The 25383-nt window shown below is 44.9% G+C and overlaps 2 protein-coding genes across 3 annotated transcripts in view; both read left to right on the top strand.

Annotated features, from left to right (window-relative positions):
* LOC137564137 (intestine-specific homeobox-like) overlaps positions 1 to 25383 on the top strand; it is a 974377-nt gene that overhangs the window by 459821 nt on the left and 489173 nt on the right. The window lies entirely within an intron of this gene.
* On the top strand, positions 2064 to 9434 carry LOC137562370 (protein kinase C delta type-like). The gene is made up of 6 exons (XM_068273708.1): positions 2064 to 2448; positions 5848 to 5957; positions 7546 to 7716; positions 7846 to 7937; positions 8217 to 8418; positions 8964 to 9434. Exons 1-6 carry the CDS (start codon positions 2064 to 2066, stop codon positions 9432 to 9434), a joined length of 1431 nt encoding a protein of 476 aa, XP_068129809.1.

The raw sequence follows: 25383 nt of genomic DNA, 5'->3' as shown, positions 1-25383 counted from the left end.
AAAACTATACGGTATTTTTGAATTTTTTTTTCTTCTTGTTCCCACGCTTCTCTTTAACATACCCTGCAAACGTGATGTTTCTAGCACATGCAGGGGCATTGCTATATTAACCGTTCGCCTGCCAATTAAGTCTATAGAGCCCACCCCCAATGGCCGTTTCGCGAACATTTGAGATAAATTCACAAAAAGTTGTTGTTCGCTATATCACTATGTGTGAACAGTGCTGCTTGCAAATTTGCATTTTTGTATCGAAATTGCTATTTTCGATTTCGAGAAATTTTCATGAAAAACAGGCTTGTATTTTCACATTTTCACGTTTTTTACTGAAATGCAAAGAAAAAAAAAAAAATTTGTACTGTGGAAACACAAAAATTGATATTTTTACCGTGAAAAATCATGAAAAGCGCAGACAAAAAATATTTTTACTGCAAAATTTTTACAGCAAAAACCCAAATAATCGACATTTCACTGTAAATACGGAAAAAATAACAAAACAAATTTTCCATAGAATTTTTTGCTCAAAAATAAAATGTAACATTATTTTAGCAAAAATAAATGCGAAAATAATATTGGCATTTTTGCTCATCATCACTGTGTGTAAACACAGAACACACCGGTGGAAGCACATACAAAACGTATTGTGTACAAAACTGAGAGGACCGGAACTGTGCAGATTAATGTGAACACATCCATAGAAATAACATTCAAAACTGATGCCAACTGTCAAAAACTGACAGGACAGGACTACACACTTATTACTTTTGAACGCAGACTAACTGAGAGGCTTTTTATTGAAATATCCAGAAGTACAAATACCCTTAGGTCAGGGTCACACTTATTTGAATTGATGCGCGTTTTAGAAAACGCATGCAAAAACGCACATAATGATAGTCTATGGGCTGCACAAAAAGGCATTGGTAGGCGTTTTTAGATGTGTTTTTAAAATGCTTAATAAGTTCATTCTTTCTGTATACTGTATTCTTTCTGCACTGTATGCCGAACGCATGTGTTCTGCATGCAATGCTTTCCTGCAATGAAAAAAAGTGCGCGTTTTACATGCGTTTTTGCTCAAATAAGGTAATTTGAAAATTATATATTTTTACATAATAAATATAAATATTGATTAAAAACCGCACATGGAAACCCGTGAAAAATGCATAAAAATGCACACGTAAAACGCAAATGCATGAAAAATCGCAAAAAAAAATGAATTTTTTTTTTAACTGACAAGTGTGACCCTAGCCTTAGCTGCCATGTGCTCTTTCTGTGCTCCCAACTGTGACCACAACTGCCGCTGCCGGAAAACTGTTTACATTGGAAAACATCTACAGACCTGAATAGTCAGATATGTTACAAAACAAAAAACATTTGTTACTCATAATTGCTCCAACAATATCCAGTATGAAATGACTTTTTTCAGGGGAAGTATTATTATTCAGGCAGGGAACACACTTGACAGTTTTCGTACGCGTTTTCTGCACAGAAAAACTGAGAACTCATGTTAATCAATGTGCTAGTTCACACTTACTGTGTTGTTCACACGCAGAAAAAAAACTGACATTCTGCATGATGACTCAGCACATTTTGGCAGTTTTCTCTATCAATTACATTAGCTGCTGTGAAAAAACGCACAGGTTTTCCTGCATGGAAACACACTTGGTGTGCAGAAAAAGTATGCAGAAAAACTGAAAGTCAAGTGTGTTCCCTGCCTTAATGAAAATATCACTCTACAGATACTAATACAGAATATTTATTACAGTATATTTGTAAAGGGCAGGTGAGCCTGGACAGCCGGTGATGTCACACACACAGGTAGGCGATGATGTCACAATGCTGCTGTATGCATGAATATGATTGGTCCACACAGAAAGGGTGTGATGTCATAATACTGCTGTATGTATAAAAGCTCCACTCCAGCCCCCCAGTGTCAGTGTTGTTTTTTCACTGAGTGTGAAAGCGTCTTTTGAGTGTGTGTCTGAAGTTCACTTCAATACATATCTATCAGTTCCTCTAACTAACATCAAGTAGGAACTACCCCCCTGCCAGTCATGGTAGGGGTCCCCATGCCCCCCATGTGGGAGCGTGGATTCATCGAGAGATCAGTGGTTCCTCTGCCTGCCATCCAGGAGTTACGCGAACTACTGATCGCCGTGCCGGAGGTTATTGCTCTACCTTACAAGCCTGCGGCATGGAACTGGACTTTTGAAAAGAAGTCCTTTGAGCACCTGCCAGTCATCGCAGAGGAAGATGAGCTCCGATCAGCCACCCCAGAGCAAGCTGACCCCAGCGCACCGCCCCAAGCCAGTGGACAGCTGTCCAGCCTTTCTGCTGCTCAGCCAGTGGGAAGACTCCAGCGCTTTATGGGCCGGGTCAGGGCAGCTTTTGGCAGAGTCTGTTGCTGCCTCACCCGCCGCAACAGAGATGTTTCCTCCACAGCAGATCCTGCAGGTAAGAATTACTAGAAATAAGGGATACCAGATATCTAAATGAGCTTCAATTCATTATGTTGGCTTGAAAGGCCAACCAGGTCTCAACCAACCAACACAAATAAGTATAACTAAGTAGTTATGTTGGCTTGAAAGGCCAACTAGGTCTCAACCAACCAGCGCAAATAAGCATAACTAAGTTATGTTGGCTTGAAAACCCAACATATTGTTCTTCAGTAAATTCAGCTTATTGTTCTTCTACGCCCCCATTTTCTATATACTACTACTCCCACACTTTTGGGAGTGCAAACACTGAACGTTCCACACTTCTTCCCCTTACAGCAGACTACATTGCATGAGCTTTAACAAGCGATCCCACCCTCTTTGCCCCTGCAGTGGACCACCGAAGACTCCTTTTAAGGTGTTGGCTTTGACAGGGAAAATTTTCAAATCGCTGCCACTCGTACAGTTTTGAAGCTACACTCCCCAAACTCAGACCTCATATTGTTGTTGTCACCCTGAACAAAACAAAAAAATATTTTAGGAGGGGACCTGAAAGTGGGCGGAGCTACCAACGGCCAATGAAAAATTAGCTATATTCTATACACTACTCCTCCCACAGTTTTACTAGTACAATTGTGAAACTTGACACACTTATTCGGCCCATAGTCATGCAGCTTGCTTGTGCTTTGTTAAGCAATCGCACTTTCTGCACCCCTAGGGCGACACCCCACCCTCCTTCCCGAAAAACACAATTTTTTCCCATAGACTTTTATTGGAAAATGCTAAAGTTTCGCCACTCATACATCTCTGAACTTAAACTCACCACTCTTGAGTCACTTAGTCATGGAGTCAACCTGAAAAATTCCGTCACACTTTGGGGACTTTAAAAAGTGGGTGGGGCCACAATCAACCAATCAGATTTTCGCTATTGACTTCAATGAGAAAATGTAAAAAGCTCTCATTCTCACAGTATTAAAGCCAAAGACCCCAAACTTGCCACAGTCGGTCACTGGGTGACTGGGGTTAAAATTTAGGGAAAGTGGATTGGGCCTACAACAGCCAATCATATTTCATCTATTTGCTTTATATGGGAAAATGTTAATTTCCACGGCTCTTAGACTGTTGATGGCAGGGTCCTAAAACTTGGCCAGTCAGTCATTGGGTGACTTGGGTTCAAATTTCAAAAAGGGGGCAGAGCCACAGCCAATCAGATTTCATTAATTGATTTACATGGTAAAATGTAAAATGCTTCTATTCTTATATTATTGATGTCAAGGACCAAGAGTTTACAGATGTGGTCATTGGCTGTTTGCACTTCAAGGTTAGAAAAAGGGAACAGGGCCATCAGCAACCAATTAGATTTCACTAAATGATTTTCAATAGAGAAATTAGAACTCCTGCCTTTTTTACACTTTGAATGCCAGGATTCCCATACTGTAACTACTTATGCCGTTCGCAGCAGTATGTCTACACCCCGCAGGACTTCAGTTCCTGCACAGGGGCGTAGATATGTGTCTATTGCGATAAACGGCTGCTGCTCACTACTATGCTCGCTCCCGCGTGGGTACTTGTCAGCGCCTGTTAACCCAGAGATCAGTGAGGGTGAACACAGTGCCCATTGATTGATCTAAGTGCCGGTATCAATGATCGCCGGCATCAATGAGATGCTTCTGGTCACTGTAACAAAGTAAGTTACACGTCCACGCATTACTTCCTGTTCGCGTACTAATAGTATGCTCAGGAAAATAATGTGTGATGGCATCTTGTGGCCCGTTAGTAAAATTACACCAACTTACATTTTTTTTAAATAAAATACTCATACATACTGTTAAAATTAACCCTTGGCCTCCCAGACTCTCCGATAGTTACCCAAATAAAACATATGAATTAAAAAAGAAAACAATTTAAAAAAAAACAATAACATAAATAGTTACCTTAGGGCTGAACTTTTTTTTATTATGGATGCCAAGTGGGTATATTACTGTTATTTTTTTAATATGGGCTTGTAATTAGTGATGGACATAAAACAGAAAAATACACCTTTATTTCCAAATACAATATTGCCGCCATACGTTGTACTAGGGACATACTTTAAAATGTTGCAATACCTGGGACAAACAGCAAATAAATTGTGTAGGTTTTATCCACAGTAGAACATTTTAATTTAAAACCATAATGGCCAAAAACTGAGAAATAATAAACTTTTCCAATTGTTTTCTTATTTTTCCCATAAAAAAATTGCATATCCCACCCCTAAATTTCTTTAGCCCCTTGTCATCCATGCAGGCTGGTATAGCCAGGATGGCTGAGTCAACCTGAGTGGGGCTCCACCATACTAGCCACACCAGCCCACATGGTCCGTGGACCGTGATATAGGTGGCTCTGTAAGAGAAGGGAGAGAAAGCCTCCCCCTCTCCTATAGACTCCTTGTCTGGACTCTTCCCCACCTCCAGTGCCCCAGGAGGAGGTGGTGGGATGCGCAGAAATCCTGAGGAGCTTATGTGGAATCTGAGAGCCCCCTTTAATAAAGGGACCACCAGATGTCCTGCCGCTTCCAGGTAAATAGGTATAGAGGTATACCTATTTAATGTATGGATTTTTATTGGTTTAACCTAAAGACCAATAGGGAGCCCCGACGGGAGGCTCGAAGATGCTTTGCCGGGCTCTGTGGACACTATAGCCAGAGATCTGGCAGAAGAAGGAGTGGAGGAGCGGTGTGGGAAGTGCGCTGAGATGGGACCGATGGAGGTATGTTCTTTTATTTAAATAGGTAAGGAGTCAGACCTTACTCCCTTTACCTATTTAAATCCCAGGCATCTTGGGTCTCCTTAGTAAAGGAGGCTCCCAGATGCCAAAAGCAGCCCTCAGGATATAGGCGATGGGATTTTTCATTTGCTCAGAGCAGGTGAAAATTTCACACCTATGTTTGACAGTGATCACCGCTTCCCAGGGGGATCGAAAATTGCTATTGAATAGAGGGGAAGGAACTCGCTGGGCGATTATATTGCCTAAGCGAGTTATTTAAAATTGCATTAGCCAATGCTCCTGTCGCTTATTTTAAGAACTCACTAGTGCTTATCGCTGGCGAGCTTGGTAATTGCATAGGACCCATACTGTCTGAATTACACATCTGAGACAAACATTTGTCACAAAACTCTGATCTGCATATGCTTGTTCAGGGTCTATAGCTAAAAGTGTTGGAGGCAGAGGATCATCAGGGCAGCCAGGCAATGTGCATTGTTTATAAGGAAATAAATATGGCAGTCTCCATATACCTCTCACTTCAACTTCCCTTTGAGTTATCTTCGGTCAGTTGTATGATGATTTCTCCTCCACTATGCCCTGTGGATGGATCTCTCCCTATGATAAATGAAATATAGACGGAATTACTAGAGCTAACTTCTCTTTCTCTCTACAGAAGCAGGTGGGATCTGCTCCACCAGCACCGCAGCCAGCGAGCCCGTCGCACCCATGACCCTGGAGAGCTTCACCCTCCATGAATTCATCGGAGAGGGGAGTTATGGGCAGGTAAGTGATCAGACTATTCCCTAGGGGTATCTTTGTGTGTCAGACAGGAAAGGAGTGAAGGCTCTCCTTCATGGAGGATAGCTGAATGGAGCAAGAGGGGGGAGGCTGCAGGGATGGGGGGGGGGGGGTGTTACCACTGGAAAAGCACGTTAGTAGAAGAAGCTGCAATTTCATACACAGGTCCCCATATTTCTGAGATACAGGTGCCAAAGCGGGGTACTTCTGACAAGTTTAGGGGATACTAGGACAGGCTAATGGTAATTAACCACATAGCAGGATAAATATTTGTAGGATAACATTCTCATTGTATTTCATAGGAAAGCAAATCTTACATAAGTTATTAGACATGAATAAGCCATTGCTGGTTCTAGATTAACTGGATGCCAGGTGCAAAAACATGAGGCTTCCCTGACTCCCCAGTATAGCTGTATTGGGTGGCCCCTCTTAGATAGCAGCACTAGGTGGCCCTTGTCTCCTTCCCCAAAGATGGCAGCATTAAAGGTCACCCAAGGTGAAAATAAACTGTATCTATCCTCCTTCTCCTAAAAATGACTTTTTAAGATATTCCACAATTTTATTTTATATTTAAATCTACTTTTTACTGTTATATTGTTTTTGCTCAATGACACACTCATTGAAGTATGCTAAACTCGATGAACTATTGACCCTTTTTATCTAGTCCCTGCTCTCGAAAGCCATTTTCTGCTAGGAACGTGTTTGCTAGTTGGAATTTCTTATCAAAGAGGGTCACACTGTAGTCACTTCCTGTCTGAGTCAGGACTGAGCCAGCCACTTACATACATGATATTTAACTCTTTCAGGCAGAGAAAGAAAAAAAAGGAACACAGCATAGTTATCTGTGTGCTTGGCACTGTACATACCCATGTATATCTCATCATGTCACATGTCACCTCGGGTGTCCTTTAAAAGACCTTCATCCCCCCATATGCCAGTATTACTGGAGCACCCCCCATGTAGCAGTATTAGGGCTCTCTTTATCGCTCCCCATTGAGATACATTGAGTGCACAGCAGAGCATGATCTCACCTCTCCAGCCACCGCGCTCCCTCTTTCCATCAGTGTGCTTCAGCCTCCCTCCCTGCTAACAACTCTTCTCCATTTCCCATAGGCATGTACATACTTACATAACATGCCGATAGGTCACGGGGGACAGAGACGCCACGAGGAGCCATGGAGACAGGACGCCCTGAAGGAGGGGGAAGGAATAGCGCAGCAGCCAGACAAGTCAGATTACGCTCCGCTGCCATGCCCTCTCAATAATTGGTGAGAAAGGTCACCATAACCTTCTGCCATATCCCCCGTAGTGACTCTCCACAAGGGGAGAGATATGGGGGGCCCTACAGCTTCTGGGGCCCGGGACAATTGCCCAGTTTGCCTTAAGGAAGCGCTGGCCCAGCCAATTCCAGAGGGTACAAAAGGGTTAAAAAGCGACATAGATGGGTTTATGAATCTAGATAAATGGACAAATACTGACTCAAGCCATTGCTGTCCATCTGTAAAGAATTCATCAGCATAGACAGATTGCCATTGATTCTGACCAATGATCTAATATTCTGTAATATTTGCAGGTTTTGCTGGTGTCCCACCCGCCCAGTGAGGAGCCGCTGGTGATGAAGATGGTGAAGAAGAGGGACATACTAGAGTCTCCAGTGAACAATCCACTCGTGGAGCGCCAAGTCCTGGAGATGGTGGGGTCTAGCCCATTCTTCACCCACAACTATGGTACATTCCAGACAGAGGTAAGTGTCTCTCCCCCTCCTGGGGACACCGAGGAACAGACAGGTGTACAAACCCCAAACTATCATTCTGTAGTTTTGAAAATCTCAGCAGACTGCATCATGACTTGTATCTTTGTGTCTTCTGAACAGGATGACGTCTTCTATGTCATGGAGTACCTGAACGGTGGGAACCTGAGACATCAGATATACAAACATTCTCCATTTCCTGTCTATATCACCAGGTAAGTTCGGCAATGCCGTAATTCTGCAGCAGGGGAGGGGAGTGGTGGTGGGGGGTATTATGATAGATACAGCATACCTACGCTTACTGTATATAACACAGTACAATAACTCACTGCACACTCACTGAAAATCTATCAGATATTTCATGAAATAAATTATTTATTCCTCAGTATATTTGCCAGTGTACATGCCCACATATATCTACATGTCTACTATATATAGTTACACACTTGCATAGAGCATTACCATTAACAAATATTCCTCTATTTCCCCCTCAGATTCATCCTTGCAGAGCTCTTGTGTGGCCTGGAGGTTATGCACAGCAAGGGGATCGTCCACAGGGACCTAAAGCCTGAGAACGTCCTTCTGGATCAGAACGGCCATGTGAAAATCGCTGATTTTGGCCTGGCGAAAACTGGGATGTTTGGAAACAAAACAGCCAGAAAAGTTGTTGGCACTCCTGCTTATAGGGCTCCCGAGGTAAGCATCAAAACTATCTGATAACTTTTCCTGCATTTCCTGCAGTGTGTATGCAGCTACACAGAAATGCATTTCACACATATATATACGAGGCAGAAAAGAATGTTTCTGAAAAAAAACAGAGAAGAGGCCATTGTCCCAGTACAACATACACTGCTAACTGCCACTGTGCCCGTTACTGCGCATGCTGAGCACAACCACTTGTTACAGAGGGTCTCTCCACCCATTAATGGTAGGACAGTTGTGACTATGGCTTGGTGGGTTGAATCATCCAATCCCTTCTTGTAACATTAGGACACATCAGCAATAGTTTACAGCCTGAATTTCCAGCTCCTTCCGCCTTCTGACAGGAGGACCTTATCAATGGAGCCCTGATATGTAAAAAGTCTGATTTACCACCGCATAATCCAGCCATATTGGATATATCCATGTTATATAGATTAATAACCAAGTAATGTATATTTGTTATGATTGCTGCCTTTTCATTTTCTCTGTATCCAGTCTGAAATAAGCTGACCCTTCCTCTCTCCTTCTTGTTTCCACAGCTTTTCTGCGGTCAACGATACAACCGCATGGTTGATTACTTTGCCTTGGGAATTATGGCCTATGAAATGGCGACGGGCTATTTCCCATTCAGGTTGACTGAAAACCTAGACAAGTTGAGAGGCTCTATTTGTAACAAGAAACCGATCCTACCATGGGGCACCAATGCTGATCTCACCGACATAATAAATCGTCTCCTGTGCAAAGACAAACGAGAACGTCAGGAACTTGTCTCCAATCTGCGGGATCATCCCTTCTTCAGTGGAATAGACTGGGAAGAAATGTCCGCTGGCAGGGTCACCCCACCTCCTGCCATGCGGATAGCCCCACCGGAGCTGCCAGCAAAGAGGTTGGACATGGATCAAGTTATCCCCCCCTTTCTCCGCAGGCGGAGACCACATTGGAGACAGAGGATGTTCCGCAACTTCAGCTATATAAGCGACAGATGGAGAGCCTTGTTGAACCAGAAGTAATGCCAACAGCCCCATCATATATGAGATCGCTGACAAGTGTAAATTGTGTAAATAAATAAATAAATGTTCAAAGTTTAATCTTGTTTTATTGAGTTCATTCCCATTCTTCATCCTCCTGCTTCCTCTTCATCGGCAGTAAAGAGCCTCCAGCAGCACATACAGGAGATCTTCACTAGAGAAGGTCAATAAGATGCAAGTACTCCCAGCTGGACCAGTGATGGTCACTGAGATGTTCGTTCCACATTGTGTGCAGCTTGAGAAACGGCCAATTAAAATTGACAGAAAGTGCATTTGATTGGCTCAATTCCATGGTGCATACAGGTTGAATGAAACTGGCATACAGATCTGAAAATTAGCATGTAAAATGAGATTAGATTGTAAAATGACCAATATTTTACTATTGTAATTACATAGGGCCTAATAGTAGAATATCTGTAATTTTACTTATATTCAGGGGTGCTCATCAGGACTCTCGAATTCGAATGTACCCGATTATTCGGGTAGATTATCGTGGTTGCCGAAGTTGAAGCAGAAGCCCGATGCTGGTACCGAATTAGAATTCGAATGGTTCCCGAATAGGCGCACTTGAATTCGGCCGGATGATGCGGTGATCACGAGTTCGGCTTCGGTATTCGGAGATGACGTCATTGGGCCAATCAGAACTCCTCCAGCCGAGGCCCTAGCAACCAATCAGAGGAGGGGAGCCTGACCCTCCCCTCCTCTATATAAGGCGGCGGCCATGTTGCGGAGCCCGTCCTTGCTGTGTGACTGAGCGGTACTGAGAGAGCATCTCCAGTGCTGCTGCGTGTCTGAGCAAGTGCTTCTTGTACTAAACCTAGCGTTTTGCTTCCTAAACACCTCCTGAACACGTCTATTATACTCATTTATAGTTAGCTAGTAATTTGATTGTTTTTAGTCAGCTAGTGTATACTGTATACTGTGCTAGGGTAGTGTTAGTCTGTGTGCAGGCTAGGCCTGCTAGCCTAGGGCAGCCTTAGCCTACTACTAGCTTAGTTAGGTTAGGGATTATAGGTAGTTGTACTAGTACTAGTTTCGTTAATTTGTTGTACTGCTGTAGTCTATGAGTTTATTAGCTTCAGTACTGTGTTAGTTACTGACTTAGTTAGGCCAGCAGCAAGCATATGTTGTGATCTGTGGCTGTCATCTGCACCACCCTATTGATTGCGTCCGTGTGTGACCGACTTTGATTGTCATTGTCTGTCACACGAGTTAGTTAGCGACTACTGTAGACTACACTACTGTTAGTACTACTACTACTAATTAAATAATAAAAACAAACTTTCTTTTTTTGTTGTCACTAGTCCCCACCAGTCACCACCAACCCAGACTCTTTATTAAAGTTTAGACCCTTTCCCGCCTTTTTCTACACATTTTTTTTCTTATTGTAGTATTTGTAAAATTGTACAATGACTGGCAGAGGTAAAAGGTGAGACACCAGCAGGTCTGTGACTGGTCCGCCGCCAGCCACTGACCGCGGAGTTGTGGAGGAGGGAGCAGAGGTGCAACAGCAGCGTGTTGCACCCATCTTTGAGACGAGTCGTCGCCCCCGGCCCATTGCGGAGAGTCAGGTGCCAGCTGTGGTGGAAATGATGCCGGAGCAGCAAGCCACCATTTCTAGCCAGACCTCCAGCACCAGCGAGACCAGTGCCACCACCACCAGCACTCCGGTCCACTGCAGGCCTCCACCACCTCTTGAGGTCATGACAACCCCAGCGACCAGCCTGCCCTCACTGAGCTCCTTCTTCTTCATCCCAGGGACTGCGAGCGTTTACAGTGATGTAATGGAGCAGTTTGAGTCGGAGATGACGGGGAGGAGGAGTTAGAGGTGGAGCAGTTTGTTGTTGGTGCTGAGGAGGAGGGGCGTGATGCAGGAGATGTTGAGGTAGAGGAGTTGGTTGAGGCGGGCTCACAGGAGATGTTTGGGGATGATGATGATGACGTGCTGGATCCTCCCTATGTGCCACCACTACCTCCAGCACAGTTGCTTGAAGTAGCTCGTCGTCATCGGAGGAGGCGTCTCTGGCGCAGAGGCGTGGCAGCAGCAAGGCAGCCAGCACAGGGCGTGGAAGGCAGGAGCCACAGCCTGCTGCTTCAGCCGTTACCACCACCCGCAGCAAACCTCCTCCAAGCACATTGAAAAAACCCCAACCCTCCAAAGGAAAACAAAATCCCCAGCCCTCAAGCTTGAAGGGCAAGTTGAAATCCCCAGTCTGGCGGTTCTTCACTAAGTGCGAAGTCGACAAGACCCGTGCAATTTTCCACAGTTGCGGGTTCAGTCTGAGCAGAGGTCGCGATCTCAACAAGTTGAGTACCTCGTGCCTACAGACCCACTTAGAGACCAAACATTTTGATGAGTACAGTGAGTTTCTGAAGCTGAAGGACAGTGGCGCAGGCAGTGGTCAGAGCCAGACAGCCACTGCACAGACTTCAGCAGCAGCAGCATCCCACACTCCTGCTCATCCAGCAGCAGCAGAAGCACAGCAACTCACTCTTCCCCCCTTCCCCCAGGCAGCCAGTCCTCAGTGGCCTCATCAGCTCCCTCCACAGTGGCCTCCTCTTCCTCCCGTGCAGGCAAACGCCGCCAGACCCTGCTCAGCGAGTCATTTCCCGGTGTGACCAAGGTGCTACCTCCCACCAACAGGCGCATCCGGGTGCTGAACGGGTTGCTTGCCCGGGCCATGTGCTCCTAGCTCCTGCCATACTCCTTTGTGAAGTAGGAAAGTGACATGAGAGCGCTGCTCCCGGGATCCCGCATGGCGATCCCAGCACTCCATCGATTCGCTATGGCGAATGTGGGCCGCTCGCTCGATTACGCCATGAGTGAGCGGATCCACATAACCATGGATTCGTGGAGCAGCTGCTTTGGGACAGACCGCTACCTGTCTTTCACGGCCCACTGGGTCAGCCTAGTGGAATGCGCCAGCCAGGAAGCAGCAGGTCCAGTCGCCCACTATGTGGTGCCACCACGCAGGGTCAGGGAAGAAGCAGCAGCTCCCACCGCCAAGCGATCCAGCATCAACAGCAGCGTTAAGGCCCGCCACTGCCAAGCACTGCTGGAGATGAGAAGCCTGGGGAAGGACAGCTTGACAGCAGCCAACGTGCTCCGCTACCTGAGGGAGCAGGAGAAGACGTGGCTGACCCCCCAGAGGCCTGAGAGTCGGATTGGTGTTGTCCGACAATGCGGCCAACCTGCTGGCTGCCATCAGCAGGGGACAGTTGGCCTACGTCCCCTGCTTGGCCCAAGTCCTCGACCTGGTGGTGCAGAAGTTCATGCACACCTACCAAGGGATGGACAAGCTGTTGGAAGTGGCTCGGAAAATTGTGCGCACTTTCCGCCGCTCAGCTGCTGCCACTGCAAACTTGGAAGCCATCCAGCAGTGCGAGGGCCTGCCACTACACCGCCTTGTAATTGATGTGCCAACTCGCTGGAACTCCACCCTGGTGATGTTGGAGCGCCTGGTTGAGCAGAGGAGGGCTGTCCACCGCTGCATCATTGATGCCACTGTCGCCGGCACCACCAAACTCCACCTCATCTCCAACGCACAGTTGGGGCAAATGCAGCAGGTCTGCTTGGTGTTGGCTCCCTTCCTGCAGGGAACCAACCTGGTGATTGAGGAATGGGCATCCCTCTGCCAGTGGGTGCCCTATGTTTGTCCGCTGGACAGGGCACTTGGTGATTTAATGGATGTGGGAGAGGAGGCCCTGAAGCAGCTGGAACAGCAGCCGCCTGCGCAGTCCACTTCTGCGCAGGAATTTAGGTTGTTGGAGGAGGAGGATGAGTTGGAGGTGCTGCATGTTGCTGTTGAGGGGGAACAGCGAAGCGCAGCAGCAGTGGTGAGAGGGTGGAGAGAGGAGGAAGAGGCTCAGGGGCCAGAGGAGGAGGACAGCGACCTTGAGGCCACTGACCCTGATGTCTCTGGTGGATGGACTGCCCTGTTCAACATGGCAAGGCACATGCTGCAGTGCCTGCGCACAGACCCCAGGGTTAAGCAGATGGAAGCGAGGGAGGACGCCTGCATGAGCTTGATCCTGGACCCACGGCTGAAGGGGAGGGTGGCTCAGTTTCTGTCTGCTGGAGACCGTGAGCAGCGAACAAGGGAGTTGCAGGAGATCCTTGTTTGATGATTGGAGGAAGCCTTCCCCCAGCCTTCTACCCCCTCTGTCCCTGTCCAACCAGCACAGCAGCCGGTGCCTGCAGCCAGCAGCAGCATCAGGCGCCCAGGAGGCGCTCTACATGACGGTATAGAGCAGCCGAGAGAGGAGGTGCATGCAGCAGCCACCTCCTCTCAAAGTCACAGCCAGTGCATGACCCGGATGGTGGCCGACTACATGGGGTCCTTCAGTGGGCTTGACACTGACAGCTAGTAGCCTGTGGACCCCATGGAGTACTGGGTGGAGCGCTTGCACATTTGGAGTGAGCTGGCACAGTACGCCCTGGAAGTTTAGCTTTGCCCCCCTTCCAGCGTGCTGTCCGAGAGGTGCTTCAGTGCGGCCGGAGGTGTGGTCATTTGAAGATAAACATTTTTGAAGATAAACCAGGCCTGGATTGAAGGCATGTTTCTGGCACCTGTTGTCGATGAGAGGAGGACATGAGGTGCCTGGGAATTATTGTTTGACATCAACTTTCAGTCCCTGGGTCCTGATAATTTGGCTTGGTTTTTCTTTAGTTGCTGTGGTACTAACGCTAAGTACCATGGCCTGTGACATGCCTGCTGCCAAACGTCACTCCTCCTCCTCCTGCTGTATTTATCCTTCTGCTGTCTGTGTTCCCACCGCCAGGGTCCACAGAATACATTGCTGGCTGCCAAACGTCACTCCTCCTCCTCCTGCTGTATTTATCCTCCTGCTGTCTGTGTTCCGACCGCCAGGGTCCACAGAATACATTGCCTGCTGCAAAATGTCACACCTCCTCCTCCTGCTGTATTTATCCTCCTGCTGTCTGTGTTCCCATTGCCAAGGTCCACAGAATTATGCGCTGCTGCCATGCGCCACTAGCTATTACGCCACTACAATTGCTACATTTAAAAAAAAAAATTCTGAGGTGTCTGGGTTGAAAACTGTGCTGTCCCAGTTGTGCATTGGGCACAATGTGGGGTTCACGACTGCTGTCTGGAACCTCCTGCTCTTGGTGTTTATTTACAACCATGCTACCAATGCTAGGTACCATGGCCCGTTACATTTCCTGCTGCCACACGTCACTCCTCCTCCTCCTCCTGCTGCTGCAGTATTTAACCTCTTGCTGTCTGTGTTCCCACTGCCAGGGTCCACAGAATTATGCGCCGCTGCCAAGCGCCACTAGCTATTACGCCACTACAATCGCTACATTAAAAAAAAATAAAAACAATTCTGAGGTGTCTTGGTTGAAAACTGTGCTGTCCCAGTTGTGCATTGGGCACAATGTGGGCTTCACGACTGCTGTCCAGAACCTCCTGCTCTTGGTGTTTATTTACAGCCTTGCTACCAACGCTAGGTACCATGGCCCATTACATTGCCTGCTGCCACACGTCACTCCTCCTCCTCCTCCTGCTGCTGCTGCTGTATTTAAAGGGGAACTGAAGTATGAGGTATATGGAGGCTGCGATATTTGTTTCTTTTTAATCAATACCAGTTGCCTGGCAGCCCTGCTGGTCTATTTCTCTGCAGTAGTATCTGAATAACACCAGAAAAAAACATGCAGCTATGCTGGTGTTGAAGAAAAATTTTTACAACAGTAGAGTTCTGCAAGGGAAAAAAACATTCAGTTGGGTACAAGAGGAAGAATATGAACACAAAACAAAAAAAAGATGGTGGTGATGAAGAAGAAGAAGAAGACTCAGGAGAAGAAGAAGAAGAGAAATAACCAGGCGAAGAAGAAGAAAAGCCAGGTGAAGAAGAAGACGAAGAAGAACCAGGTGAAGAAGAAGAAGAACCAGGTGAAGAAGAAGAAGAAGAAGAGCCAGGTGAAGAAGAAGAAGAACCAGATGATGATGATGAAGAAGAAGAACCAGGTGAAGAAGAACCAGATGATGATGATGATGAAGAAGAAGATGATTGAAGAAGAAGAAGAAGAACCAGATGATGAAGAAGAAGAACCAGATGATGATGAAGGAGAAGAAGAATAATATCAAGGAACAGAGCAATGTAAACATATCCATATTCATGGACAAAACTGATACAGTTTAAACAAAAAAAGCATCTATGGTTTATAAACCAAGCGACCACAACCGCATATGACAAAATGTAAATTTATTTAGAGGATGTATCCCAGATAAAAACAAAAACACTGCACCAGCGTAGCTGGGAGGGGAACAAGTATCAAGTATACAACCATAAAAGATATAGTAATCACACAGTGCAAATGGAGAGGGGGGAAGGGAGTTTAGATGTACATATCAAAACATACAATGATCGTATGGTTCACCATCAACAGCACAGTCTCCTAAATGTGACTATCGTAATGTGTCTAAAAATAAAGTGGCCGTTAATAGAGAAAATGTATGATATAAAATAACATCCTCACCACTTGAATGCACTGCCCCTCTTCAGCAAACGCCGGTGAGTGAGACCTCACATGTATCGCACCCCCTACGGTGCTTCTTCGGAGATGAGCATTAAAAGAAAGGGCCGCCATAAATACCGTTCTAACGCCGCCGCTAATCGATGCAGGAGGCATGGCCACGCCCCCTGTGCGTCACTCAGCACAATATATTTTATGGTTGTATACTTGATACTTGTTCCCCTCCCAGCTACGCTGGTGCAGTGTTTTTGTTTTTATCTGGGATACGTCCTCTAAATAAATTTACATTTTGTCATATGCGGTTGTGGTCGCTTGGTTTATAAACCATGGATGTTTTTTTGTTTAAACTGAAGGAGAAGAAGAAGACGAAGAAGAACCAGATGAAGAAGAAGATGAAAAACCAATTGAAGATGAACCAGAAGAACAAGAAGAACAAGAAGAACCAGGTGAAGAAGAAGAAGAACTTGAAGAACCAGATGCCAGTGAAGAAGAAGATGATGAAGATGATAGTAATGATTGATGACGAGAAAGAAGATGGCAAAACAGAAAAAGAAGACGGTGAAGAAAAAGATGGAGAGAACAAAAAGAAGAAGGTGAAGACGGTGAAGAAGAATAAACAAGAAATGCAGAAAAAAAGTTTTCCATCAATTTTTTTTCTTTTTAAATTACACCTATTTAAATGTGATTTTCCTTTAAATAAACAAAAGGCCATCCAAATTCTCGAACACGAATATTTAGCGAATTCAGGAACCGATCACGAATCGAATTCGAATCGAATATGATGGTCGTGATCGAATTCGAATTTGCCCCGGACCCAAAGTCGAATGTACTCGAATCGAATTTGGGTACATTCGAGCAAGCCTGATACTATCAGGTTTATGGTGGATGTAGCTCAGGAAGGCTTTCCTCTTCTTAGAGTGGAAATTAAACCCCCTCACATTATGTGAAAACACCTTAACCATTGACAGGCTAGACTAGTAAGACAGCTAAAAGTAACAAAAAGATCACGAGACCAAAGAGCCATTCGGCATAATATGCATAGCTTAAAAAGGACTAAAACCAATAAGCGGATGCCCAAAACACACAGACTCCTACCACCTGAGATAGAATAAATCCATTTGAAGAAACAGAGGATATCTCCATCTCCTATTGCAGTCAAGGAGGATAGGGCCCAAGAATAGGACACCATCCTGTCTGACTGGTCCTAGGGGGCAACAAAGTTATCTCAGCATACATGGCAGGTTCGCATGATATAACAGTAAAAACACACTGGCTGCTAGATAGAAGTAAAACGATAAACCGAAACAAAAGTCAGGCATTATGATAGAGAACACAGTACAAGCAGGTAACATGGGAACCACAGGAGCTTCCTCCAACAGAGGCTTCATCCTATGTAGGAGAAGAGGAATCCAGGTCAGCTTGCTGGCTTTGGCGCTTCCTAGGTCGAACCTCAGTCCAGGGCCTAGGTTCTCTCTGTGGAAAAAGGGAGTTCGGAAGTGCTGGCAAGTCAATTCCGTAGGTGGTCAAAACTTTCTGAGCTTACTCAGGGCTCCTACAAACATGGTGAGATCTGTTATTAAATTGGAACATCAAAGCAAATGGGAAGCCCCATTTATAGGGCACATTGGCCAAATTCAAAGCCTCAGTATGGGGTTGCATGTCCCTGAGCCCTGTCAGTTATTGGCGACAAGATAATGGTACTCCAGGCAAAGGAGACAGATGCCGAGCAGTGGTAAGGATAGCATCCCTGGATACCTCATGTAGAAATGTCCTGGGGCAAATCTGTATTTCAAGGCCTAACCAAGGCCCGGTGTATGCTTACAATATGAAATTCCTCCTGAGGCCTTTGTAGTAAAAGTGCAGAGAACAGGTTTAAGGCCATCTCCTTTAGAGTGCTCTGTACCCCTATACTCATTTCTCCTGGGGGGAGGGTAGGCATCTGGGGGTCCCCTTCTTAAAGGGGACTCCCAGATGCCACCATGAACCCCCACAGGGCACTATCACCCCCACCTCTTCCTGGGGCACCGAAGGTGGGGAAGAGCTCCTTGTCCATGAATTGGAAAGGGAGTGGCTTGGCCACCCCTCACCTCAGAGGCAGAGCCCCCCCCCCCATACCATGCACCATGTGGGCTGGTATAGCTCAGGGTGCGAAGCCCCAACGCGGCCGGGACTTCGCATTCTAGCTATCCCAGCCTGCATGGGAGAATGTGTTAAAGAGGCTCAGGAGGGGGGACCCCGTGTCATTTTTTAATATTTCCCACACTCTGAACATATATAAAAATAAATACATTTATATAGCTGTTAATACATTATACACCACTGTCACCATGCGCTTGCTGGGTACTCTGTTAGTGGTGGGCTGGGCTAGCGCTGCCTATGTGTGAAGCAGCATCACTTGCACCATACGCATTGGGATCCCGGGCTGGCGTTCTTCGGTATACATGCGGGCATACCTCAAGCTGAAGCGGCTTTATTGATGGCCGGAGCCCTGCACAAGTATTGAGACCATACAGACTGCTAATACTTGAGGAACTGGCATCCATGCAGAGGATCATATAATACATGGTAAGACCTTTCCAATACACACTTGGCGATATATGCAGGAACAACATAGCAAGGCTTTCTAAATCTATTTTACTGGAACTGCTTTGGTTGATTTATTTCTATCTGTAAAGTGGGGGCCCCCGTATCTACAATATACCCTATGGCACAAGTTTATGAGTAATGAATGCGCTGACAAATGTGGAGTGTTACAATATTATTACTAGAGATGGCCAGAGTTAAATTGTATCATCATGTGTACACTAATATTGTTCGCAGGCAGCGTTATACAGTAGCTATGTATTCTGCCATTGTCATGTGGTTTTAAAGTGATAGGGAGATATTTGGCACAAGTTATCTTTTGTGTTTTTTTTTTTGGGGGGGGGGGGGGGGATGGTGTTTTAGACATAATTCATATCTTTAATAAAGTACAATATTGTGATACTTATGGTAGCCGTGTGACTTACATTTCTTGTTTATTAATCATGGGTACTCTGTTACTCTGTCATTTTACTGCAGTAACTTTGCTACTGTTTTCCTCTAACTTTAACATCGATTTTCTCAAAAACTATAAGGTCTTTTTGAAAAAAATAAAAATAAAAAAAAAGATTCCCTCTTGTTCTCAATGTCCTCCTTTACATACCCTGCAAATTCAGTGTTTCTAGAAAGTCTGACACCTTTGCTACTAACTGCTAGAGTTGGTGGCTGTTTAAATATTTCCCACTCTCAGAACAAGAACTTTAACCACTTCAGGACTCAGCCTTTACCCCCCTCTTAAGGACAAGCGCCGATTTCTAAGATCTGTGCTGGGTGGGCTCTACAGCCCCCAACACAGATCAAATAACAGGCAGAGCGACCAGATCGCCCCCCTTTTTTCCCCACTAGGGGGATGATGTGCTGGGGGGGGGTCTGATCGCTCCTGCATGCGTGTGGGTGGCGGGGGCACCTCAAAGCCCCCTCCACGGCAGGATTCCCCCTCTCCCTCTTCTCCCTCCCTGCACCGGAGATCGGAGGCTACACAGGAACGGATCTGTCCTGTGCAGCCTCTAACAGACTCCTGCCTGTCATGTGACAGCGATCCCCGGCCGCTGATTGGCCGGGGATCGCTGATCTAGTACAACGCTGCTACTGTTATCAGCATTGTAAAAATGTAAACAAAGCTGATTATTTCCGCTTGTGTTTACATTTAGCCTGCGAGCCGCGATCGGCGTCCCGCAGGCTATTCACGGAGCCCCCCGCCGTGAATTGACAGGAAGCAGCCGCTCGTGCGAGCGGCTGTTTCCTGATTAATTAGCCTGCAGCCGGCGACGCAGATGTGCGTCGCTGGTCCTGCAGCTACCACTTTGCCGACGCGCGTTATGAGTGGGCGGTCGGCAAGTGGTTAAAATAGATTTTCTCAAAAACTATACGGTATTTTTGAATTTTTTTTTCTTCTTGTTCCCACGCTTCTCTTTAACATACCCTGCAAACGTGATGTTTCTAGCACATGCAGGGGCATTGCTATATTAACCGTTCGCCTGCCAATTAAGTCTATAGAGCCCACCCCCAATGGCCGTTTCGCGAACATTTGAGATAAATTCACAAAAAGTTGTTGTTCGCTATATCACTATGTGTGAACAGTGCTGCTTGCAAATTTGCATTTTTGTATCGAAATTGCTATTTTCGATTTCGAGAAATTTTCATGAAAAACAGGCTTGTATTTTCACATTTTCACGTTTTTTACTGAAATGCAAAGAAAAAAAAAAATTTTTGTACTGTGGAAACTGCAAAATTTTTACAGCAAAAACCCAAATAATCGACATTTCACTGTAAATACGGAAAAAATAACAAAACAAATTTTCCATAGAATTTTTTGCTCAAAAATAAAATGTAACATTATTTTAGCAAAAATAAATGCGAAAATAATATTGGCATTTTTGCTCATCATCACTGTGTGTAAACACAGAACACACCGGTGGAAGCACATACAAAACGTACTGTGTACAAAACTGAGAGGACCGGAACTGTGCAGATTAATGTGAACACATCCATAGAAATAACATTCAAAACTGATGCCAACTGTCAAAAACTGACAGGACAGGACTACACACTTATTACTTTTGAACGCAGACTAACTGAGAGGCTTTTTATTGAAATATCCAGAAGTACAAATACCCTTAGGTCAGGGTCACACTTATTTGAATTGATGCGCGTTTTAGAAAACGCATGCAAAAACGCACATAATGATAGTCTATGGGCTGCACAAAAAGGCATTGGTAGGCGTTTTTAGATGTGTTTTTAAAATGCTTAATAAGTTCATTCTTTCTGTATACTGTATTCTTTCTGCACTGTATGCCGAACGCATGTGTTCTGCATGCAATGCTTTCCTGCAATGAAAAAAAGTGCGCGTTTTACATGCGTTTTTGCTCAAATAAGGTAATTTGAAAATTATATATTTTTACATAATAAATATAAATATTGATTAAAAACCGCACATGGAAACCCGTGAAAAATGCATAAAAATGCACACGTAAAACGCAAATGCATGAAAAATCGCAAAAAAAAATGAATTTTTTTTTTAACTGACAAGTGTGACCCTAGCCTTAGCTGCCATGTGCTCTTTCTGTGCTCCCAACTGTGACCACAACTGCCGCTGCCGGAAAACTGTTTACATTGGAAAACATCTACAGACCTGAATAGTCAGATATGTTACAAAACAAAAAACATTTGTTACTCATAATTGCTCCAACAATATCCAGTATGAAATGACTTTTTTCAGGGGAAGTATTATTATTCAGGCAGGGAACACACTTGACAGTTTTCGTACGCGTTTTCTGCACAGAAAAACTGAGAACTCATGTTAATCAATGTGCTAGTTCACACTTACTGTGTTGTTCACACGCAGAAAAAAAACTGACATTCTGCATGATGACTCAGCACATTTTGGCAGTTTTCTCTATCAATTACATTAGCTGCTGTGAAAAAACGCACAGGTTTTCCTGCATGGAAACACACTTGGTGTGCAGAAAAAGTATGCAGAAAAACTGAAAGTCAAGTGTGTTCCCTGCCTTAATGAAAATATCACTCTACAGATACTAATACAGAATATTTATTACAGTATATTTGTAAAGGGCAGGTGAGCCTGGACAGCCGGTGATGTCACACACACAGGTAGGCGATGATGTCACAATGCTGCTGTATGCATGAATATGATTGGTCCACACAGAAAGGGTGTGATGTCATAATACTGCTGTATGTATAAAAGCTCCACTCCAGCCCCCCAGTGTCAGTGTTGTTTTTTCACTGAGTGTGAAAGCGTCTTTTGAGTGTGTGTCTGAAGTTCACTTCAATACATATCTATCAGTTCCTCTAACTAACATCAAGTAGGAACTACCCCCCTGCCAGTCATGGTAGGGGTCCCCATGCCCCCCATGTGGGAGCGTGGATTCATCGAGAGATCAGTGGTTCCTCTGCCTGCCATCCAGGAGTTACGCGAACTACTGATCGCCGTGCCGGAGGTTATTGCTCTACCTTACAAGCCTGCGGCATGGAACTGGACTTTTGAAAAGAAGTCCTTTGAGCACCTGCCAGTCATCGCAGAGGAAGATGAGCTCCGATCAGCCACCCCAGAGCAAGCTGACCCCAGCGCACCGCCCCAAGCCAGTGGACAGCTGTCCAGCCTTTCTGCTGCTCAGCCAGTGGGAAGACTCCAGCGCTTTATGGGCCGGGTCAGGGCAGCTTTTGGCAGAGTCTGTTGCTGCCTCACCCGCCGCAACAGAGATGTTTCCTCCACAGCAGATCCTGCAGGTAAGAATTACTAGAAATAAGGGATACCAGATATCTAAATGAGCTTCAATTCATTATGTTGGCTTGAAAGGCCAACCAGGTCTCAACCAACCAACACAAATAAGTATAACTAAGTAGTTATGTTGGCTTGAAAGGCCAACTAGGTCTCAACCAACCAGCGCAAATAAGCATAACTAAGTTATGTTGGCTTGAAAACCCAACATATTGTTCTTCAGTAAATTCAGCTTATTGTTCTTCTACGCCCCCATTTTCTATATACTACTACTCCCACACTTTTGGGAGTGCAAACACTGAACGTTCCACACTTCTTCCCCTTACAGCAGACTACATTGCATGAGCTTTAACAAGCGATCCCACCCTCTTTGCCCCTGCAGTGGACCACCGAAGACTCCTTTTAAGGTGTTGGCTTTGACAGGGAAAATTTTCAAATCGCTGCCACTCGTACAGTTTTGAAGCTACACTCCCCAAACTCAGACCTCATATTGTTGTTGTCACCCTGAACAAAACAAAAAAATATTTTAGGAGGGGACCTGAAAGTGGGCGGAGCTACCAACGGCCAATGAAAAATTAGCTATATTCTATACACTACTCCTCCCACAGTTTTACTAGTACAATTGTGAAACTTGACACACTTATTCGGCCCATAGTCGTGCAGCTTGCTTGTGCTTTGTTAAGCAATCGCACTTTCTGCACCCCTAGGGCGACACCCCACCCTCCTTCCCGAAAAACACAATTTTTTCCCATAGACTTTTATTGGAAAATGCTAAAGTTTCGCCACTCATACATCTCTGAACTTAAACTCACCACTCTTGAGTCACTTAGTCATGGAGTCAACCTGAAAAATTCCGTCACACTTTGGGGACTTTAAAAAGTGGGTGGGGCCACAATCAACCAATCAGATTTTCGCTATTGACTTCAATGAGAAAATGTAAAAAGCTCTCATTCTCACAGTATTAAAGCCAAAGACCCCAAACTTGCCACAGTCGGTCACTGGGTGACTGGGGTTAAAATTTAGGGAAAGTGGATTGGGCCTACAACAGCCAATCATATTTCATCTATTTGCTTTATATGGGAAAATGTTAATTTCCACGGCTCTTAGACTGTTGATGGCAGGGTCCTAAAACTTGGCCAGTCAGTCATTGGGTGACTTGGGTTCAAATTTCAAAAAGGGGGCAGTCATAGGGATGCTCATTCGGATTCCACGGAAATGCAATTTCCGAAATTCCGATCGGAAATTGCATTTCCGCATCGGAATGCGGAAATCGGTTATGCAAGTGCCGTAGGCGGATTTCCCCCGGAAATCACGGAAATTTCCGCCGGAAATCGCGGAAATTCGACCCGATTTTAACATTGGTTTTCTCAAAAACTATAAAGTCTTTTTAAAAACTTTTTTTTGCATCTTGTTCACAAGATTCGGTTTTATAAACCCTAAAAATTTGGTGTTTCTAGGACTTAAGGGGGCTTTGCTATTAACCACTAAAGTCGGCGGATTTTTACTGTAATGTAAAATGCAGAAAACCTGCATCTGGCTGTTTTCTGCATTTTACATTACAGTAAAAATCCGCCGACTTTAGCAGTTAATAGCAAATCCCCAGTAACTCCTAGAAACACCAAATTTTCAGGGTTTATAAAACCGAATCTTGTGAACAAGATGCAAAAAAAAGTTTTCAAAAAGACCTTATAGTTTTTGAGAAAATCGATGTTAAAATCGGGCGGAATTTCCGCGATTTCCGGCGGAAATTCCGCCTTGTAATGCCGAAATTGGTAGCGGAATCGGTAATCGGTACATGACGGAATGCGGATTTACCGCGGAATCGGAAATTGGCATTCCGACCATCCCTAGGGGCAGAGCCACAGCCAATCAGATTTCATTAATTGATTTACATGGTAAAATGTAAAATGCTTCTATTCTTATATTATTGATGTCAAGGACCAAGAGTTTACAGATGTGGTCATTGGCTGTTTGCACTTCAAGGTTAGAAAAAGGGAACAGGGCCATCAGCAACCAATTAGATTTCACTAAATGATTTTCAATAGAGAAATTAGAACTCTTTTTTACACTTTGAATGCCAGGATTCCCATACTGTAACTACTTATGCCGTTCGCAGCAGTATGTCTACACCCCGCAGGACTTCAGATCCTGCACAGGGGCGTAGATATGTGTCTATTGCGATAAACGGCTGCTGCTCACTACTATGCTCGCTCCCGCGTGGGTACTTGTCAGCGCCTGTTAACCCAGAGATCAGTGAGGGTGAACACAGTGCCCATTGATTGATCTAAGTGCCGGTATCAATGATCGCCGGCATCAATGAGATGCTTCTGGTCACTGTAACAAAGTAAGTTACACGTCCACGCATTACTTCCTGTTCGCGTACTAATAGTATGCTCAGGAAAATAATGTGTGATGGCATCTTGTGGCCCGTTAGTAAAATTACACCAACTTACATTTTTTTTAAATAAAATACTCATACATACTGTTAAAATTAACCCTTGGCCTCCCAGACTCTCCGATAGTTACCCAAATAAAACATATGAATTAAAAAAGAAAACAATTTAAAAAAAAACAATAACATAAATAGTTACCTTAGGGCTGAACTTTTTTTTATTATGGATGCCAAGTGGGTATATTACTGTTATTTTTTTAATATGGGCTTGTAATTAGTGATGGACATAAAACAGAAAAATACACCTTTATTTCCAAATACAATATTGCCGCCATACGTTGTACTAGGGACATACTTTAAAATGTTGCAATACCTGGGACAAACAGCAAATAAATTGTGTAGGTTTTATCCACAGTAGAACATTTTAATTTAAAACCATAATGGCCAAAAACTGAGAAATAATAAATTTTTCCAATTGTTTTCTTATTTTTCCCATAAAAAAATTGCATATCCCACCCCTAAATTTCTTTAGCCCCTTGTCATCCATGCAGGCTGGTATAGCCAGGATGGCTGAGTCAACCTGAGTGGGGCTCCACCATACTAGCCACACCAGCCCACATGGTCCGTGGACCGTGATATAGGTGGCTCTGTAAGAGAAGGGAGAGAAAGCCTCCCCCTCTCCTATAGACTCCTTGTCTGGACTCTTCCCCACCTCCAGTGC

This window comes from Hyperolius riggenbachi, chromosome 3 (genome assembly GCF_040937935.1).
Source record: "Hyperolius riggenbachi isolate aHypRig1 chromosome 3, aHypRig1.pri, whole genome shotgun sequence".
Taxonomy (NCBI): Eukaryota; Metazoa; Chordata; class Amphibia; order Anura; family Hyperoliidae; genus Hyperolius; species Hyperolius riggenbachi.
This window is presented reverse-complemented; position numbering and strand designations above follow the sequence as displayed.

Bases quoted from the DNA above. Each gene is read 5' to 3' on its own strand.
- LOC137562370 (XM_068273708.1), top strand. From the start codon at position 2,064: ATGCCCCCCATGTGGGAGCGTGGATTCATCGAGAGATCAGTGGTTCCT. The intron at 7,938-8,216 runs GTAAGTTCGGCA...TTTCCCCCTCAG, and splicing joins TTTCCTGTCTATATCACCAG to ATTCATCCTTGCAGAGCTCT. The intron at 8,419-8,963 runs GTAAGCATCAAA...TTGTTTCCACAG, and splicing joins CTGCTTATAGGGCTCCCGAG to CTTTTCTGCGGTCAACGATA.